Source organism: Eptatretus burgeri, chromosome 9 (genome assembly GCF_056783735.1).
Source record: "Eptatretus burgeri isolate ZD-2024b chromosome 9, Ebu_testis_v1, whole genome shotgun sequence".
In the NCBI taxonomy this organism is placed as follows: Eukaryota; Metazoa; Chordata; class Myxini; order Myxiniformes; family Myxinidae; genus Eptatretus; species Eptatretus burgeri.
In genome coordinates, this window is record NC_140969.1 from 103,969,033 (window position 1) to 103,990,627 (window position 21,595).

Sequence of the window (21,595 nt, forward strand, 5' to 3'; positions counted from 1 at the left end):
ATCCAGAATTAGTATAATTTTTTTAAGTTTGAACTGACAATGTTATATTAACAAATAAACATAGCTATGGTATTTAAAATCAGAATTTGTCTTTATCCTATTAATGTATTAGCTATAGCCTGGCGTTTATCCTTTGTTTGGACCGATTATGCACAAAGTGCACATATTTCAAATTAATGGGGTAGGGGTAGGCAAATGGAATATATTCAATAAAAATTAATATTGTGTGTTAATTCTTTCACCAGAGGATAGTACTAATGTCCCTGTATCTGGAAATATATGGTATGTATGCCTGGGGATACATATGTTCTTATATGAACAAACTTTCTCAAGTCAAAATATTTTTTAGGGAAAAAATATTGACATTTTTTGGCAAAAAAGCTATAATTTTTTATTTTACTCTCAATACATTTCACTTTTTTATAATTATTCTTGTATATCAATATACTGACCATAACTAGAAACAATTAGAATGCAGAAAAACATATATTTGCTTCTTAAAATATCAATCTTTACAATTTTCACATTTTTGCCGAAGCCGGGTGGCGGCCATATTGGATTTCCATGATTTCAGGACTTCCCCCCCGGAGGATCCCTTAGGACTTTTTTTCTGTCACTGAAGACATATTCAGGAATCAAAATCTGTTGAGTTTGCTTTTGTTGCAATTTGTGTGAGGTTGACCAAATATTTCTGCTAAAATGCCTGTAACTATCCAGCTTCACCTCACCCAAGGGTGTAACCAGAATTTCTCTGAGGGGAGAGTCTCACGAATCACGTTGCTGGTCAAACAACATCAATAATCACGACATGATATTGAAAGGAGTTTCGAAAAAATATCTATCGGGACACCGGAGAAGTTATTGGGCGAAAGGTCTGAAGGTCTATGCTTGCGTGAGACTTTGTAGTGTACTTTTCATCGGTGCCAATTTGAACTTTGTTCCATTTACTTGTCCAACTACGAGCAGTCGTGTCGGCATGGTTTTAAAAATCCGGTTTCAAACCAATCATTTTGCCCCACACTACTATCGGGCTCTTGAACCTCCCCCTCGAGGGATGGTGTTGAGGAAGGCTTGAACGGAAGTGTGACGACGCTTTTCCTGTCTGGCAGCTCACTATTTACTCCTTCGTAAAAAGGACTCACAGGACTCACTATTGGAGTTTACTGTAGTTTACTGGAGCTAAACTGTATTAACAGTCCTATCTTCAGCGACACATTTCCTCTTTTGACTCACGGAGCTTTGTACCACATGCCGCGTCGCGGATCGCTATCTTCAGTGGGTTTTGAGTCTTTTCAACCAACGGGACTTCTATCATCGAACTCCTTTTCGGGAGCAGCTTATTCCCACGGGCACTGGCCATTTATGCCAACCACGACATGAAATGAATCATTTTATTTTGTGGACACGATGCCGAATCGACCCACTGGTGATCCGCCATTTCTTGCTTCTTATTGAACCCGTGACTGTATTCATACACACTCAAGGTTAACAGCTTACGGGACACCACTCAGACTGGACAAAGTCATCAACCTTTAGCGGTGAGTAGAAGTCGATAACTCTATTTTCATTATGGTGACCACGACGTGATCTCTTGTTATCGTGCCTGTCAAAGTTATGTCCGACGATGATGTCCACCAAGGTGCATCCACTGAGGTAGTGGCCGTTAGTTTAAAACTTCCTCCCTTCTGGCTCAACGATCCGACATTTTGGTTTGTGCGAGTTGAAGTGACTGGGCGTGTCACCACCGAGGATAGACGCTTCACTTATGTTGTTGGATCTCTCCAGCCAGAATTAGCACAAGAAGTGAAGGATCTCCTAATTGCTCCTCCAACCTCGGAACGTTATACTAAACTCAAGGCTGAGCTCATCAGGCGTACTTCAGCTTCAGGTCAATTAGACTACACCAACTACTCATTTCTGAAGAGCTTGGTGACAGAAAACCCTCAGCTTTTTCAAAGGATGAGATAGCTGCTTGGCGACAATGCAATGGAGAATACCATCTTAAAGCAGCTGTTTCTACAGAGACTTCCCACCAACATCCAACTGACCTTGGCCTCAACTAAAGAGGCTGGTGACATCGAACAACTGGCGGAACTCGCCGACAAGATCATGGAGGTCTCTTCTCCTTTGTCCTCCACTACGCACATAGGAGCTGGTTTAAAACCTCAACAGAAAATTGCACCTCAATCAGACCAAGTCTGTGCCTTGTCCACACAGGTTGAGAACTTGATCAGACAGGTACAAAATCCCATGACACAACTACAGGAGGAATGAGAGAGGAGTACAAGCCGTGGGCGTGGTCCATCTCGAAGTCGATCAAGAGGACACAATCCAAGGTCAAGCGACCAACATTCCGAACAGATGTGTTGGTACCACTGGAAGCTTTGGGGAAAAGTTCACAAATGCATCGGTCCACTCTCATAGCAGTCCCGCCCTTCGGGACAGGGACTTTCAGGTCCTCACATGACAGGGACTTTCAGGAAGGAAAGCAGGGAATTTGAAGGAGGTGAGTTTGGGTTGCATGAGCGGGGGTAGAAAAGATTGTGGTTTTGGATGGGGGAAGATAAGCGATGGTGGTGAACAGCTGTTTTGAAGGTCTGGGGGGGAAGAGTGCGATTGAAGAGAGTGTGGGAGTTTGTTCAAAAGGTGGGGAAAAAGAAGAATGAAAGAGTGAAGGTGAGCAGTGATTCTTGATTTTGGTAGTTTTCCCAGAAGGGGGTTGATGGCAGACCTTGAGCACCCTGTGGAATTATGGGGCAACATATTGTAGACAGTGCTGGGGGGGGGGGGGTGGCGAGACTGGAGAGGAGACAGTAGAAGACAGACTACCGACTTGCCTGCGGTGAGAGAGCGAGAGACCCAAAGACTCAGCTTCATCATGGGAGATACCAATGATCCTAAATGCCTTGGTTTCCACAGAGTGAAGCCAAGGAAGATGAGAGGCAGGAGCACCAGCCCAGAGGGGAGAGCAGTACTCCATCAGGTGGTGGGCGAAAACTTTGTATGTGGTCAGGAGCTCAGGTGTGCCAAGGAATGACTTTGCACGATGGAGGATGCCCAGTTGGCGACTGGCTTTGCAGGCCAGGTTGTAAATGTGGCTTTCCCAGGAAAGATCATTGTCGATAGTGAGATCCAGAAGCTTGAATGAAAGGACTTCTTCAAGAGGACTGTCGAGAAATTAGATGGGGGAGGGGGGTTCCAGATGGTCCTTTTGTGGAGACATAGTGAGAGTGTGAGATTTGTCAGGATTGCAAGTCATGTTCCACGTGTTGGACCAGCTTTTGATTTTATCCAGATCTGCAGAGAGTGAAGAAGCTACTGCTTGCTGGTCTGCAGGATGGCAGATAGTATGACAGAGGGTGGAGTCAGCAGCAAAGAGATAGAGGATTTTCCAGAGAGTCGGAGAGATCATTGATGAAAACCAGTAAAAGACCAGGACCCAGAACACTACCTTGAGGAACTCCAGCGTGGACAGGAAGAGGGGATAAAATAACTCCATTTAGGGCCACATGTTGCCTGCGACAGGAGAGGAAGTCTGCGAGTCATGAGTGGAGATGGCCTTGGATACCATAGGAAGAGAATTTTGTGAGCAGGGCAGTGTGCCAGTCTGCCAGACCGTATCGAAAGCACGTGGTATGTCTCGGGATATGGCTCTGATTTCACGTCTGGCATTGAGGACCTCCAGCCGTTGTTGGGAGAGTAGAAGCAGCATATCCAGGGTAGAGTGATCTGGTCTGAAACCAAATTGATGATCGGAAATCAAGCCATTGAAGAAGAGGATGGATTTAATGTCTGAAGCGATGATGGATTCATGACCTTGCTGATGATTGGGAGAAGGCTGATTGGTCTGTAGTTGCAGAGATCTGTTTTTGCACCTTTTTGTGCAGAGTGGTAATGTTTGCTGATTTCCAAGCAGATGGCAGATGACCTTGAGCAAATGAGATGGTGAGCAAGAGCAGCAGAGCAGGTTTTTAGGACACGTGGGCTGATGCCGTCTGGACCAGTTGCAGAATCTGAGTCGAGGTTTGACGGCAAGCTCTCCACCTTGTCAGGAGAAAAGGACACAGAGTCCAGGGACAGTTGGGTGCGACTGGGTAAGGTGGGTAGAGAAAGTGATGGGTTTTGGACACAAGATTTAGAAGCAAACACTGAGTTTAAGCATTCAGCCTTTTCACGTGCCATGCCAGCTGTGCGTCCATTTGAGGTAAGGGAGAGGGAACGGAGGGGGAATGTTCAAAATGTTGCTGGGAGGGGATGTTATTTCCACCCAAAAAGGCCCCAAAAAGACGACTCCGTGTTATTTCCGCACTCGCTTAGCCGATGTTGCTTCAGAATCGACTGCAAAAAATCAGGAGGAATTCCCATGTTTTATTGCGTCCCCCCCCCCTCCCCTTGGAAAAAAAAAATTCCATTACCAACCAGCTTGCCAAGCCAGCCATTCCTTATCAACCATTTCGTTGGAGTGCGTGCTTCAGTGCTTAAGCCACTTTGGGGAGTACTCTTCAAGCTGATTGGTAATGGAACACACCGCAGCACTTGCAAGGGTGTGTTCAGTTCCCAAATTTTTTATTTTCTTATTTTTTTGTATAGCATAGACGAGGCTCGTGGAAGAGTTAAAAGTTTATTGTTGAGTGGTCGACTTGTATGTGCCCCAAATGTGCTCGACCGAAGACCCTTTTCTGGTTCTGCTGATTGTGCAATGGAGAAAGTTCACTTCGGGAAATTTTCAACCATTTTAACCTTGTGTTGAGATATTTCACCGCTTTTCACCACTGCTGGGGTAGTTTTGTGTCATCCTTGGGACGGGTGTCTGACTTTAGATTTTAAAAACCGCAATGTTCACCTGTGTACATGGGTTCGTCCATTTCCAAATGAGGGGTGTTTTGTGATCCCACAATAAATTGTAGTGTGGATTTGTGAAACAATATCGAAATACATACTTAATGGATTACATGAGGAATTATATAAATTTTATTGTGATTATTGTTGTATTCGTACACATTAAACGTTGTTATTATTCCTCTTGTTTTCTCAATTAATACTAACCTCACCCTCTAATTTTGTAATTGTCTCGTCTCATTAAACATCAGAGGAAACATTTTTTAATTGATTCATTTTTTCACAGTGATTTTTTTCCTTGAGATGGAGCATTCCCTTTGTGATGTGTTTATCACCACTCACAAGGTGATACGTTTTATTGGCAAAGTGAGACCCCACAATCCACCATCGGGGGCCCTGTCTTGAAACATTGTGAACCAAGATCGGTCATGTGGGGCCCTCATGTTACCTGGGGCCTCTATATTATCTGGGGCCCCCATGTTATCTGGGGCCTCCATGTTATCTGGGGCCCTCATGTTATCTGGGGCCTCCATGTTATCTGGGGCCCCCATGTTATCTGGGGCCTCCATGTTATCTGGGGCCTCCATGTTATCTGGGGCCTCCATGTTATCTGGGGCCTCCATGTTATCTGGGGCCCTCATGTTATCTGGGGCCTCCATGTTATCTGGGGCCTCCATGTTATCTGGGGCCTCCATGTTATCTGGGGCCCCATGTTATCTGGGGCCTCCATGTTATCTGGGCCCTCAATGTTATCTGGGGCCTCCATGTTATCTGGGGCCCCCATGTTATCTGGAGCCCTCATGTTATCTGGGGCCCTCATGTTTTCTGGGGCTCTCATGTTATCTGGGGCCCTCATGTTATCTGGGGCCCCCATGTTATCTGGGCCTCCCATGTTATCTGGGCCCTCAATGTTATCTGGGGCCTCAATGTTATCTGGGGCCTCCATGTTATCTGGGGCCCCCATGTTATCTGGAGCCCTCATGTTATCTGGGGCCCTCATGTTTTCTGGGGCTCTCATGTTATCTGGGGCCCTCATGTTATCTGGGGCCTCCATGTTATCTGGGGCCTCCATGTTATCTGGATCCCTCATGTTATCTGGGGCCTCCATGATATTTGAGGCCTCCATGTTATCTGGGGCCTCCATGTTATCTGGGGCCCCCATGTTATCTGGGGCCCCCATGTTATCTGGGGCCTCCATATTATCTGGGGCCCCCATGTTATCTGGGCCCCCCATGTTATCTGGGCCCCCCATGTTATCTGGGCCCCACATGTTATCTGAGGCCCCCATGTTATCTGGGGCCCCATGCAATGGCATGGCCCTTACACCACCTCTCCCCGGGGACCCTGGGCACGGCCCTTGTGTGCTTGTAAGTTAATTCCCAACTGGCGGGAGTTCGCTGGAGTTGAACCGCATTCACAGTCCCATCTTCAGCGACACATTTCCCCTCTTGACTCACGGAGCTTCGTACCAGATGCCGTGTCACGGATCCCGATCTTCAGGGATTTTCAGTCTTTTCAACCAGTGGGATTTCTATCACCAAACCCCTTTTGGGGGACAGCTTATTCCCACGGACACCGGCTATTTATGACACCTCTGTCATCGAGTGGATCATATTATTTTGTGCACCATTATGTTGTTCTATCCTCCGTATCTGTGTGTGCACGGGGTTACCGTGCAGGGGCCATTCCGGGCGAGCATGGTTTTGGCCCAGTCGGGCACGTTGTGTGATGAGTGATATTAAAGTTGATTTCAACCTCATCAAGATTGGTGTTTGGCCGTGGTGTTCCGCTGGGGATTCCCGTGAATCTTTGGGGCTTGGTGGCAGCGTCGGGATATGATTACACGCACTCTTCATCCTGGAGACGGCGATCGACAGAACGTCCCTGTTACGAGAGCTATCTTTGAACCCCAATCACACCTCACAAGAAGGTGAGCGGCCAACCAGCTCGTTCTGTAGCTGTGTCAAAAACATCGTCTGTCCAACGTACCCGTCATCAAAGTGGCCACCACACAAAGTGCACCAAAGCAGTGGTCACTCAGCAAGAGTGAAACGGTAAACTCACTTGAATGTTGGAGATACAATTTCCTTTATATTTTATCGCTCGATCCCAACTTTGCTCCCTTCCTCACCGAGGGCGTCACCTGGGAGAAGAAGAGCAGAGTATTCCCTCTTCATGGACTTTAGGACGATGGTGAGAGTGTCCCCGTTGAGCGGCGACGCACTGCCCAACAGAAAGTCGCCGTACTGGAACTTATGCTGGGTCAGATTGCAAACTACTGCCCTGTGATATCCCATAACACCATATTCTGAAACTCCACTTCCGTAGCCAACATATGGCAGTCGATTGGACAACATTTTGGATTCCAGCCGACGGGTGCACACTTCATTGTCTTTGCAGCGATACGCCATGACCCTGAGGAGCGCCATGAGACTTGTACCAATGCCTGATGGCGTTTGTGGAAGATACCTTGCTTCAACGAGATGGTGGCATCTCCCACCAGAACCAGGTGATCACTGAAGTTGAGGAGACGTCCCCCTCGCTGGAGAACTTTGTTGTGCTCACATGGCTTCATCTTGTTCACAGTGGACTCCCCGGACTCGTCAAACAACGCTAATGGAACTGAGCTCAGGTCCCACACCTTAGCCTCCAGAAAGCCGGAGATATCCCAGGCACTTGACTCATTATTAGATGAGCTCCACACTGCTGAAGATGCAAAGTCATTGCGTACTGTAACGTCTCGATGACAAGCCTCCCGCCGGCATCATTCCCATCATCAAAACCCCGTCAAGTCCTTTCGGGGACTCGTTCCAACCTTATGAAGTCCTGTCCCCTCTGCAAACAAGTTCGTCGTACTGATTACAGTCATTTCCTCAGCGAATGTCCTTTCCTCCCCGAACGAGATTGTTGCTATATTGCAAGAGCACGCCAAGTGGCTGATATAACTGAAGAGTCAGACGACGAGCCTGGAGGCATAACATGTGCCCATGAGAACAAGATAGTTAGTAACACAGATTTTACAGAACCGGCCACAACACTACGTGTCCAGATTCACCAGTCTCCATATATTGACACCTTCCACGGTCACCACACAACCTGAGTCACCATTGACAGCGGTGCCATGGGAAACCTGATTCGTGAGACAACTGCAAGAAATTTAGGAGCCAAGATTCAGAAGAGTGCGTAGTCCGTTCGTCAGGCTGATGGATTGTCCCCTCATCAAATTGTTGGTGAGACGAGACTGACATTGACATGTGACGGAAGAGAATTTCAGTTTGAGGGCCTGGTCGTCAAAAATCTTGACGTGGAGATACTTGCGCGAATGCCTTTCATGGAGTCTAATGACCTCTCAATCCGCCCTGCGAAGTACCAAGTTATCCTGGGTGATGGCACCACATACGTGTATGGGTCTCAGGGAAGGAGCCTTGATCGCCATGCAGTACGTCGAGCTCATGTACTACGTGCCCCACCCCACACAACTACTCTGTGGCCCGGAAAGTTTATCGAAATGGTCCTCCCAAATGACATGTCGAGTCGTGAACCTCAGTGTTCGCACTCGAACCTCGCACGGATGCCCCAAGTGCAAGGTCACTGCGACCAAGTGAGTTCTGGCCCCCTCCCAATATCATCCGTAGCATTAGCAGGAAGGTTCGGATCCCCAATTTAACCAACGAACCTCGAGTTCTCAAATGACAGGAGCAGTTTTGCCAAATCCGCCCTGTGTACATAACCGAGTACACCAAAGAACACCCAGGTGGTAAAACCGAGACCAGTTCCCCCAAAGTAAAACGCACACTCACATCACCCTCAGGACACGCTACGACTGTGACCCTCGACCCTGACAACATGTTCGCTCCCGACGAATGATCAAAGTTTTGTGCCCTGTTTGAAGAGTATGACGAAGTGTTTGACCCAGTGTTCCAAAGGTACAATGGTGCTGCAGGCCCCTTTGAGGCTGTTGTTAACATGGGTCCTGTTCAGCCTCCACAATGCAAAGGCCGTCTACCACAACATGCACATGATAAGCTGTGTGAATTACAACACAAATTTGATGACTTGGAGTCTTTGTTCGTCCTGAGGACATGGGGATTACTGTGGAATATCTGAATCCCTCATTCTTGATCAAGAAGCCCAGTGGCGGTTTTCGCTTCGTCACGGCCTTTGCTGATGTGGGCCGGTACAGTAAGCCCCAACCCTCTCTTATGCCAAACGTAGATTCCATCCTGCGCAAAATTTCTCAGTGGAAGTATCTAATTACAACTGACCTTACGAGTGCCTTTTACCAGATTTCATTATCCCGCCAGTCCATGAAGTACTGCGGTGTAGCCACACCCTTCCATGGAATACGTGTATATACCAGATCTGTTATGGGAATGCCTGGATCAGAGACAGCACTCGAAGAACTCATGTGCCACGTCCTTGGTGATCTCTTAGAGAATGGGACCGTCGCTAAACTCGCTGACAACCTCTATTGCGGTGCGGACACAGTGGACGAGCTCCTCCAAAACTGCAGAATGGTTTTCCATGCTCTGTATAAATGCCGACTCCACCTCTCTGCTACGAAAACAGTTATATGTCCTAAGAGCACCACCATCTGAGGATGGATCTGGTCTCGTGGTGCGATCCAGGCCAGCCCACATCGTGTGGCTATGTTCTCCACTTGTTCAGTTCCCGAGAAGGTCAGGGGAATGAGATCCTTCATCGGGGCATATAATGTTCTCGCTCGTGTTATCCCAAACTGCTCCACTCTCTTATCCCCCTTGGATGATGCTGTGGCTGGATGCCAATCACTGGACAGAGTTGTGTGGACTGATGAGTTACATGCTGCCTTCCACAGAGCCCAAGGCGCTCTTACTTCGACCCATACAGTTACTCTTCCTCGTCCTTGTGATCAGTTATGGATTGTGACAGATGGTTCCGTTAAAAAAAAAAAACACAGTGTCGGATCGACTCTGTACATCACGCGCAATGGTAGACCTCACCTTGCAGGTTTCCTCAGCGAGAAGTTACGCGGGCGCCAACCTCCCTGGTTGCCATGTGAGGTGGAGGCCCTTTCCATCACTGCATCGGTAAAACACTTCGGTCCGTTCATTATCCAGTTGAAACATCATGCATCCATCCTCACCAATAGCAAACCATGCGTACAAGCTTATGAGAAGCTCTGTCGTCGTGAGTTTTCAGCAAACCCTTGTATATCCACAATCTTGTCAACCATCAGCCATTATCAGGTGACCGTACGGTACCTCGCAGGATCCGCCAACGCCCCATCTGATTTTGCCAACTGCAATGCACCAGACTGTACCGACACCTGTCAAATTTGTACCTTCATATGACGCGAGGAGGAGGCCGTAGTCCTGCATGTGTCAGCCCAAGACATCATTTCCGGCCGTACCAAACTGCCCTTTACCAACAGAACTGCTTGGAAGGCAGTCTAGGCAGAGTGCGCAGACCTAAGGCGGACTCATGCCCACTTGGTTCAGGGCACCCGCCCATCAAGGAAAGCAACCAACATCAAGGACGTCAAGTGATACCTCCAGGTCGCTTCAGTTTCCAACGATGGTCTAATTGTAGTCCGTCAGGACAAGACCTTGTCCTCAGCATGTGAGTGCATCATTGTCCCACATCAGGTGGTCCAATGGCTTACTTACAGCGTTACACATTCAACTGGATCATCCGAGTCGCCATCAACTCAGTTCCGTGATTCACCGATATTTTTACGCTCTTCACTTGGACAGAGCAATCGACCAAGTAATCTCGAGGCGCCACCAGTGTGCTGCATTGCGCAGCGCACCCCACGCCATTATCAAGCAGTGCACTGGAGACTCTGCCACCGATGGACCCTGGTGCAACATGCGTAAGTTTGTGGGGTCCCAATTGAGGAGTGCAGCTTATCGGGTCAAAAAATCTAAATGCTACAGTCCCGGACTTCCGGAAGGATATGCTTCCACTCCCTCGCAATCGGGTGCGTGGTGGTTCACTGCAAACCGAGGACGTTTTCCTTCAACCAGCAATAAAACCACCAGATCCCCCATTCATCCCCTACGAGTTGTCTTCACCCGCCAACGGTTCTGAATCCTTGCCAATCCCTATCAGCTAAGTGCTAGATCCTGGTTCTGGTACATCACCAAAATTTAACACCCATGGACCTGATTGCTCCCAATCTATTGAGACCATCCGTGACACCTGTGAGGATCATCCAACGGTGTCCCAAACTGGATGTACACCGAGACGCTCCAACCGTCTGCGTGACCAGCCCAAACACTTCAAGGATTGTATTTTGGATGCTTAGAATCGTATTGTGGTCACAATGCTCGCATAAACACTGTCATGGGGCAGAATAATCCCCGCGACCGGAGGGCAGTCTACCTGCTGATGGTCTCAGCATACCTGACTACGAGTGCATGATTTCTGTGACCTCCCACATGCTAAGTGACCATTTAAGTATTTTTGTTTAACCTTACTTACTCTTCTGCAGTATTTGTTGCCAGTTACTGTCACCTACTTTCGTTATATATAACACCGAGAATGATAGTAGATGGATAAGCGTGAAAACGAAAGAAAAAGATGAAAAAACAAACAAGTGGCTCCGCCATGATGTTGTTCTGTACTCCATGTCTGTGTGGGCACGGGGTTTCCGTGCAGGGGCCATTCCGGGAGGGGATGGTTTTGGCCCAGTCGGGCGCGTTGTGTGATGAGTGATAAAGTTGATTTCAACCTCATCAAGATTGATGTTTTGGCCGTGGTGCTCCGCTGGGGATTCCCGTTAACCTTTGTGACGTGGTGCTCCGCTGGGGATTCCCGTTAACCTCTGTGACGTGGTACTCCGCAGGGGATTCCCGTTAACCTTTGTGACGTGGTGCTCCGCTGGGGATTCCCGTTAACCTTTGTGACGTGGTGCTCCGCTGGGGATTCCCGTTAACCTTTGTGAGTGGTGCTCCGCTGGGGATTCCCGTTAACCTTTGTGACGTGGTGCTCCGCTGGGGATTCCCGTTAACCTCTGTGACGTGGTACTCCGCAGGGGATTCCCGTTAACCTTTGTGACGTGGTGCTCCGCTGGGGATTCCCGTTAACCTTTGTGACGTGGTGCTCCGCTGGGGATTCCCGTTAACCTTTGTGACGTGGTGCTCCGCTGGGGATTCCCGTTAACCTTTGTGACGTGGTGCTCCGCTGGGGATTCCCGTTAACCTTTGTGACGTGGTGCTCCGCTGGGGATTCCCGTTAACCTTTGTGACATGGTGCTCCGCTGGGGATTCCCGTTAACCTTTGTGACGTGGTGCTCCGCTGGGGATTCCCGTTAACCTTTGTGACGTGGTGCTCCGCTGGGGATTCCCGTTAACCTCTGTGACGTGGTACTCCGCAGGGGATTCCCATTAACCTTTGTGACGTGGTGCTCCGCTGGGGATTCCCGTTAACCTTTGTGACGTGGTGCTCCGCTGGGGATTCCCGTTAACCTTTGTGACGTGGTGCTCCGCTGGGGATTCCCGTTAACCTTTGTGACGTGGTGCTCCGCTGGGGATTCCCGTTAACCTTTGTGACGTGGTGCTCCGCTGGGGATTCCCATTAACTTTTGTGACGTGGTGCTTCGCTGGGTTTCCCGTTAATCTTTGTGACGTGGTGCTCCGCTGGGGATTCCCGTTAACCTCTGTGACGTGGTACTCCGCTGGGGATTCCCGTTAACCTTTGTGACGTGGTGCTCCGCTGGGTATCCCGTTAACCTTTGAGACGTGGTGCTCCGCTGGGGATTCCCGTTAACCTTTGTGACGTGGTGCTCCGCTGGGGATTCCCGTTAACCTCTGTGACGTGGTACTCCGCTGGGGATTCCCGTTAACCTTTGTGACGTGGTGCTCCGCTGGGGATTCCCGTTAACCTTTGTGACGTGGTGCTCCGCTGGGGATTCCCATTAACCTTTGTGACGTGGTGCTTCGCTGGGTTTCCCGTTAACCTTTGTGACGTGGTGCTCCGCTGGGGATTCCCGTTAACCTTTGTGACGTGGTGCTCCGCTGGGGATTCCCATTAACTTTTGTGACGTGGTGCTTCGCTGGGTTTCCCGTTAATCTTTGTGACGTGGTGCTCCGCTGGGGATTCCCGTTAATCTTTGTGACGTGGTGCTCCGCTGGGGATTCCCGTTAATCTATGTGACGTGGTGCTCCGCTGGGGATTCCCGTTAACCTTTGTGACGTGGTGCTCCGCTGGGGATTCCCGTTAACCTTTGTGACGGTGGACATGACGCCGAATCGGCCCACTGGTGATCCACCATTTCTTGCTTCTTATTGAACTCGTGACTGTATTCATGCACACTCAAGGTTAACAGGTCATGGGACACACCGCTCAGACTGGACGAAGTCATGAACCTTAATCGGTGAGTGGAAGTCGATAACTCAATAACTTTATGTGGAGTATTTGGCTCCCTGCCCGATAAACCCTCTTGTTGTTGCTGCTGCGTCGTCGTCGTCGTCACACTCCTCGGACTTAATTACATCCTCCCTTTCCTTTCACAAGAACACTTAAAATTCACTTTATTCCGATCAATGTGACGCGACGTTCAATCATGAAGAGAACCGGTCAACGATAGAGAAGGCATGACGGTGATGTTAATTATGAAGAAGAAGAAGAGGAGGAAGAGGATGACGGTGATGTTCGTTCTGAAGAGGAAGAAGAAGAAGAGGATGACGACGCCACCGCCATTCAGGTATTGACCGCATGACGTCAACACGCTCAATGCTTGTTTGCTGCCGGAAGTCGGGCAGGTGAGCAATGGCCGCCTTACTTGGTTATGAACGTGTGTTCAGAAAGGTTTTAAACATGTAAAGGTTGTTTAGTTTACGTTTTGTATTGATCACGTGTTCGTCGTATTTGCGCGGAACGAGGAGTTTGATATTTGTTTGTCGTGTTGTGTCACGTGACGGAATAAATAATTCACTTCAGGTTACTCGGTGAGAGGATTTGTTTCTTCTTTGTCGTTTAAACGGTTTTGTTCCCCGTGAGTTTGATCTTATCAATAAACAAGATGTCTGTAATAAAAACTCTCACTACTCGTGTTTGTTCTGAGTAAGAGAGTTATGAAGGTGAGGTTTGGGGGGGACGAGAGGGAATGATGGTGGGGGAGGGGGGAAACTGGGCGGGGGGACGAGAGGGAATGATGGTGGGGGAGGGGGAAACTGGGCGGGGGACGAGAGGTGATGGTGGTGGTGGAGGGGAGAGACGGGGGGCGAGAGGTGATGATGGAGGGGGGACGAGAGGTGATGATGGAGGGGGGAACAGTGGTGATGTTTGTGGGGGGGAACAGTGGTGATGTTTGTGGGGGGGGAACAGTGGTGATGTTTGTGGGGGGGAACAGTGGTGATGTTTGTGGGGGGGAACAGTGGTGATGTTTGTGGGGGGGAACAGTGGTGATATTTGTAGGGGGAACAGTGGTAATGTTTGTGGGGGGGAACAGTGGTGATGTTTGTGGGGGGGGGGAACAGTGGTAATGTTTGTGGGGGGGAACAGTGGTAATGTTTGTGGGGGGGGGGAACAGTGGTGATGTTTGTGGGGGGAACAGTGGTGATGTTTGTGGGGGGGGGAACAGTGGTGATGTTTTGGGGGGGGAACAGTGGTGATGTTTGGGGGGGAACAGTGGTGATGTTTTGGGGGGGAACAGTGGTGATGTTTGTGGGGGGAACAGTGGTGATGTTTGTGGGGGGGAACAGTGGTGATGTTTGTGGGGGGAACAGTGGTGATGTTTGTGGGGGGAACAGTGGTGATGTTTGTGGGGGGGAACAGTGGTGATGTTTGTGGGGGGGAACAGTGGTGATGTTTGTGGGGGGGAACAGTGGTGATGTTTGTGGGGGGAACAGTGGTGATGTTTGTGGGGGGGGAACAGTGGTGATGTTTGTGGGGGGGAACAGTGGTGATGTTTGTGGGGGGGGGAACAGTGGTGATGTTTGTGGGGGGGGAACAGTGGTGATGTTTGTGGGGGGGAACAGTGGTGATGTTTGTGGGGGGGGAACAGTGGTGATGTTTGTGGGAGGGAACAGTGGTGATGTTTGTGGGAGGGGAACAGTGGTGATGTTTGTGGGAGGGAACAGTGGTGATGTTTGTGGGAGGGGAACAGTGGTGATGTTTGTGGGAGGGGAACAGTGGTGATGTTTGTGGGAGGGGAACAGTGGTGATGTTTGTGGGAGGGGAACAGTGGTGATGTTTGTGGGAGGGGAACAGTGGTGATGTTTGTGGGAGGGAACAGTGGTGATGTTTGTGGGAGGGAACAGTGGTGATGTTTGTGGGAGGGGAACAGTGGTGATGTTTGTGGGAGGGGAACAGTGGTGATGTTTGTGGGAGGGAACAGTGGTGATGTTTGTCGGAGGGGAACAGTGGTGATGTTTGAGGGAGGGGAACAGTGGTGCTGTTTGAGGGAGGGGAACAGTGGTGATGTTTGTGGGAGGGGAACAGTGGTGATGTTTGTGGGAGGGGAACAGTGGTGATGTTTGTGGGAGGGGAACAGTGGTGATGTTTGTGGGAGGGGAACAGTGGTGATGTTTGTGGGAGGGGAACAGTGGTGATGTTTGTGGGAGGGGAACAGTGGTGATGTTTGTGGGAGGGGAACAGTGGTGATGTTTGTGGGAGGGGAACAGTGGTGATGTTTGTGGGAGGGGAACAGTGGTGATGTTTGTGGGAGGGGAACAGTGGTGATGTTTGTGGGAGGGGAACAGTGGTGATGTTTGTGGGAGGGAACAGTGGTGATGTTTGTGGGGGGGAACAGTGGTGATGTTTGTGGGGGGGGGGAACAGTGGTGATGTTTGTGGGGGGGAACAGTGGTGATGTTTGTGGGGGGGGAACAGTGGTGATGTTTGTGGGGGGGGAACAGTGGTGATGTTTGTGGGGGGGGGGAACAGTGGTGATGTTTGTGGGGGGGAACAGTGGTGATGTTTGTGGGGGGGGAACAGTGGTGATGTTTGTGGGGGGGAACAGTGGTGATGTTTGTGGGGGGGGAACAGTGGTGATGTTTGTGGGGGGGAACAGTGGTGATGTTTGTGGGGGGGGGAACAGTGGTGATGTTTGTGGGGGGGAACAGTGGTGATGTTTGTGGGGGGGAACAGTGGTGATGTTTGTGGGGGGGAACAGTGGTGATGTTTGTGGGGGGGAACAGTGGTGATGTTTGTGGGGGGAACAGTGGTGATGTTTGTGGGGGGGAACAGTGGTGATGTTTGTGGGGGGGAACAGTGGTGATGTTTGTGGGGGGGAACAGTGGTGATGTTTGTGGGGGGAACAGTGGTGATGTTTGTGGGGGGAACAGTGGTGATGTTTGTGGGGGGAACAGTGGTGATGTTTGTGGGGGGAACAGTGGTGATGTTTGTGGGGGGGAACAGTGGTGATGTTTGTGGGGGGGGGAACAGTGGTGATGTTTGTGGGGGGGGAACAGTGGTGATGTTTGTGGGGGGGAACAGTGGTGATGTTTGTGGGGGGGGAACAGTGGTGATGTTTGTGGGGGGGAACAGTGGTGATGTTTGTGGGGGGGAACAGTGGTGATGTTTGTGGGGGGGAACAGTGGTGATGTTTGTGGGGGGGAACAGTGGTGATGTTTGTGGGGGGGAACAGTGGTGATGTTTGTGGGGGGGAACAGTGGTGATGTTTGTGGGGGGGAACAGTGGTGATGTTTGTGGGGGGGAACAGTGGTGATGTTTGTGGGGGGGAACAGTGGTGATGTTTGTGGGGGGAACAGTGGTGATGTTTGTGGGGGGGAACAGTGGTGATGTTTGTGGGGGGAGAACAGTGGTGATGTTTGTTGGGGGGAGAACAGTGGTGATGTTTGTTGGGGGGAGAACAGTGGTGATGTTTGTGGGGGGGAGAACAGTGGTGATGTTTGTGGGGGGAGAACAGTGGTGATGTTTGTGGGGGGGGAACAGTGGTGATGTTTGTGGGGGGGGGGAACAGTGGTGATGTTTGTGGGGGGGAACAGTGGTGATGTTTGTGGGGGGGGGAACAGTGGTGATGTTTGTGGGGGGAACAGTGGTGATGTTTGTGGGGGGGAACAGTGGTGATGTTTGTGGGGGGGAACAGTGGTGATGTTTGTGGGGGGGAACAGTGGTGATGTTTGTGGGGGGGAACAGTGGTGATGTTTGTGGGGGAGGGGAACAGTGGTGATGTTTGTGGGGGAGGGAACAGTGGTGATGTTTGTGGGGAGGGGAACAGTGGTGATGTTTGTGGGGGAGGGAACAGTGGTGATGTTTGTGGGGAGGGGAACAGTGGTGATGTTTGTGGGGGAGGGAACAGTGGTGATGTTTGTGGGGGAGGGAACAGTGGTGATGTTTGTGGGGAGGGGAACAGTGGTGATGTTTGTGGGGGAGGGAACAGTGGTGATGTTTGTGGGGAGGGGAACAGTGGTGATGTTTGTGGGGGAGGGAACAGTGGTGATGTTTGTGGGGGAGGGAACAGTGGTGATGTTTGTGGGGAGGGAACAGTGGTGATGTTTGTGGGGGGAACAGTGGTGATGTTTGTGGGGGGGAACAGTGGTGATGTTTGTGGGGGGGAACAGTGGTGATGTTTGTGGGGGGGAACAGTGGTGATGTTTGTGGGGGGGAACAGTGGTGATGTTTGTGGGGGCGGAACAGTGGTGATGTTTGTGGGGGGGAACAGTGGTGATGTTTGTGGGGGGAACAGTGGTGATGTTTGTGGGGGGGAACAGTGGTGATGTTTGTGGGGGGGAACAGTGGTGATGTTTGTGGGGGGGAACAGTGGTGATGTTTGTGGGGGGGGAACAGTGGTGATGTTTGTGGGGGGGAACAGTGGTGTTTGTGGGGGGGGAACAGTGGTGTTTGTGGGGGGGAACAGTGGTGTTTGTGGGGGGGGAACAGTGGTGATGTTTGTGGGGGGGAACAGTGGTGATGTTTGTGGGGGGGGAACAGTGGTGATGTTTGTGGGGGGGAACAGTGGTGATGTTTGTGGGGGGGGAACAGTGGTGATGTTTGTGGGGGGGAACAGTGGTGATGTTTGTGGGGGGGAACAGTGGTGATGTTTGTGGGGGGGAACAGTGGTGATGTTTGTGTGGGGGGAACAGTGGTGATGTTTGTGTGGGGGGAACAGTGGTGATGTTTGTGGGGGGGGAACAGTGGTGATGTTTGTGTGGGGGGGAACAGTGGTGATGTTTGTGGGGGGGAACAGTGGTGATGTTTGTGGGGGGGGGAACAGTGGTGATGTTTGTGGGGGGGAACAGTGGTGATGTTTGTGGGGGGGAACAGTGGTGATGTTTGTGGGGGGGAACAGTGGTGATGTTTGTGGGGGGGAACAGTGGTGATGTTTGTGGGGGGGAACAGTGGTGATGTTTGTGGGGGGGAACAGTGGTGATGTTTGTGGGGGGGAACAGTGGTGATGTTTGCCCAGGGGGGGGAACAGTGGTGATGTTTGTGGGGGGGGGAACAGTGGTGATGTTTGTGGGGGGGAACAGTGGTGATGTTTGTGGGGGGGAACAGTGGTGATGTTTGTGGGGGGGAACAGTGGTGATGTTTGTGGGGGGGAACAGTGGTGATGTTTGTGGGGGGGAACAGTGGTGATGTTTGTGGGGGGGAACAGTGGTGATGTTTGTGGGGGGGGAACAGTGGTGATGTTTGTGGGGGGAACAGTGGTGATGTTTGTGGGGGGGAACAGTGGTGATGTTTGTGGGGGGAACAGTGGTGATGTTTGTGGGGGGGAACAGTGGTGATGTTTGTGGGGGGGGAACAGTGGTGATGTTTGTGGGGGGAACAGTGGTGATGTTTGTGGGGGCGGAACAGTGGTCATGTTTGTGGGGGTGGGAACAGTGGTGATGTTTGTGTGGGTGGGAACAGTGGTGATGTTTGTGTGGGTGGGAACAGTGGTGATGTTTGTGGGTGGGAACAGTGGTGATGTTTGTGTGGGTGGGAACAGTGGTGATGTTTGTGGGGGGGAACAGTGGTGATGTTTGTGGGGGGGAACAGTGGTGATGTTTGTGGGGGGGAACAGTGGTGATGTTTGTGGGGGGGAACAGTGGTGATGTTTGTGGGGGGAACAGTGGTGATGTTTGTGGGGGGGAACAGTGGTGATGTTTGTGGGGGGGAACAGTGGTGATGTTTGTGGGGGGGAACAGTGGTGATGTTTGTGGGGGGGGGAACAGTGGTGATGTTTGTGGGGGGGAACAGTGGTGATGTTTGTGGGGGGGAACAGTGGTGATGTTTGTGGGGGGGAACAGTGGTGATGTTTGTGGGGGGGAACAGTGGTGATGTTTGTGGGGGGGAACAGTGGTGATGTTTGTGGGGGGGGGAACAGTGGTGATGTTTGTGGGGGGGAACAGTGGTGATGTTTGTGGGGGGGAACAGTGGTGATGTTTGTGGGGGGGGAACAGTGGTGATGTTTGTGGGGGGGAACAGTGGTGATGTTTGTGGGGGGGGAACAGTGGTGATGTTTGTGGGGGGGGAACAGTGGTGATGTTTGTGGGGGGGAACAGTGGTGATGTTTGTGGGGGGGAACAGTGGTGATGTTTGTGGGGGGGAACAGTGGTGATGTTTGTGGGGGGGAACAGTGGTGATGTTTGTGGGGGGGAACAGTGGTGATGTTTGTGGGGGGGGAACAGTGGTGATGTTTGTGGGGGGGAACAGTGGTGATGTTTGTGGGGGGGGGAACAGTGGTGATGTTTGTGGGGGGGAACAGTGGTGATGTTTTTTGCGGGGGGAACAGTGGTGATGTTTGTTGGCAGGGGTGGGGGGAGCGGTGGTGATGATTGTTTGGGGGTTGAGCAGTGGTGGTGAGGTTTGGAAGGGGAGCGGTGGTGAGGTTTGGAGGGGACCGGTGGTGAGGTTTGTGGGGGGGCAGTGTCGAGGTTTGTTGAGGGTGAGCGGTGGCAAAGTTTGTGGGGGTGGGGGGTGCGGTGACGAGGTTTGTGGTTGAGGAGGGGAGCGGTTGCGAGGTTTTTGGTTGGGGTGCGGGGGCAGTAGCGGAGCGAGGTTTGTGGGGGAGTGGTAGCGAGGTTTGTGGGTGGGGGAGAGCGCTTGCGAGGTTTGTGGTGGGGGTGGGGAGTGGTAGGGGGGGGAGGTTTGTAGTGGGGGGAGCGGTGGTGATGTTTGTTGTTGGTGGGGAGCGGTGGTGATGTTTGTTGGGGTGGGAGTGGTGGTGATGTTTGTTAGGGGGAGCGGTGGTGATGTCTGTTGGGGTGGGAGCGGTGGTGAGGTTTGTTGGGGGAGCGGTGGTGTTGTTTGTTGCGGGGGCGGTAGTGAGGTGAGGTGAGGTTTGTTGTTGTGGGGGATGGGGAATCGGTGGAGATGTGAGGGGGTGGTAGCGAGTTGAGGTTTGTGGCTGGTGGGGGGGGGGTGGTGAGGGGGGAGCGGAGGCGAGGCGAGGTAAACTAACTTGAATATAATTTAACATGTAGATGTGTTCGTGTGTTTTGGGCTGGGTGTGTATATTAATGTTGTTTTTTTCACTGACATTGTTGGTTTTCTGTCTTGCAGAAGTATTGAAAAACACAAGTGCTCTGTTGTGGAACCCACAGAGTTTTTCACAAACTTTGAATTGTTTCCTGAGTGGTGGCAGCATGATTAAGCAGTTGCGTGCTTCACAGGTTTCCACAGGCTTGTATAACCTTGGCACCTAAAACAAGATGGATAGTCGTGGTCTGGGGGACATTCCTGAAATAGCCCCACCATTGCCTGTAGTCCCACCTGTCGGTGACCCATCGGATATCCAAGAACCCAAGCCTGTTCATCGGTTTGTCCCATATGCCCTTAAAAATTTATTTCAGAGAAACCCGGAACCACCACAATGGGAATTGCCTGCTGCAGATGCATGGCAATATGACCTCTCGATGGATGATGATGATGACGATCATCTTAATCATCACAGCACTGAAGGATTGCCAAACCAGAACCTGCCACCACCAACAGAGAGTTGGAATGGTGGATCTGGGTTCAACTCCGCAGGGTGGCAGGAGAGTGCGGAGCCTTCAGTAACACTCCGAACAATCAGCCAACAGGAAGAAGAATACCGTGTACGCTATGGCTACATGCGGTCTTGGTCCGGTCTTCTGCGGCTGCTGGCTGTGATCCTCCTATTTTGCGGTGCTGTGATCTTTGCCTGCGTTTGTGCCAATATCTACAAAGACAACCAGTGGTGAGGACAACCCAAATGTAGATCAACATGCCCACATGAATTGTCTGCTCTTGATCCTATTCCCAATAATTGATGGGACAGCCCAACTGGTTAGGTTATGTTGCAGGTTCTGATGTAGATCTTTTTGTTTGTTTGTTTATTGCTGAACTACAAGTTGAACTGCAAGTCCCCACAGCTGAACTGCTGAACTCGTGATTGCTGTTATGTGCACGCACATGCACTCGTGGGGTGTCCATAAAGTCTTGTGTTGCTTTGAACTTTTGTAACTCCTGATGTACACATGATAGAAACAAACTAAACTAGAAGGGAGCTCGGTAGAGTGCGTACCTCCGCCACCTAATGCCTGATCCACGAGAACATATCGGGCCCAATCAATACATTTTTGAAATATCATGCTTTGTATCGTTTTTGGCCCAATCTCTCAATGGTGAAGAATCACTTTAAAAACTAAATAACTCTCTCATCCAGATCCAGATTTGGATCTTCACCAAAATCTAATCAATTCGTCCTTGTTACACACCCAACCTGTCCACCACGTTCCGTCCGAGTCCGTCCACAACTTTTTGAGATATCCTGCACACAAACACAGATAGACAGAAAGGGATGAAAACATAACCTCCTTCACCTTTGCTGGCAGAGGTAACAATGGTGCACAAAACAATAG

The 21,595-nt window shown here is 50.7% G+C and overlaps 1 protein-coding gene across 2 annotated transcripts in view; it reads left to right on the top strand.

Annotated features, from left to right (window-relative positions):
• The first annotated feature begins 13,479 nt into the window (after positions 1-13,479).
• MARVELD2 (MARVEL domain containing 2) overlaps positions 13,480-21,595 on the top strand; it is a 34,736-nt gene continuing 26,620 nt past the window's right edge. The window contains exons 1-2 of one of the 2 annotated variants that reach the window (XM_085896437.1): positions 13,480-13,586; positions 20,274-20,931. In XM_085896437.1, the coding sequence (XP_085752563.1) occupies positions 20,423-20,931 (509 nt within the window). In that variant the 5' untranslated portion in view covers positions 13,480-13,586; positions 20,274-20,422. Of the gene's footprint in view, positions 13,587-13,649; positions 13,773-20,273; positions 20,932-21,595 lie in introns of those variants that run through there. The other variant, XM_085896438.1, reaches the window with a different exon arrangement.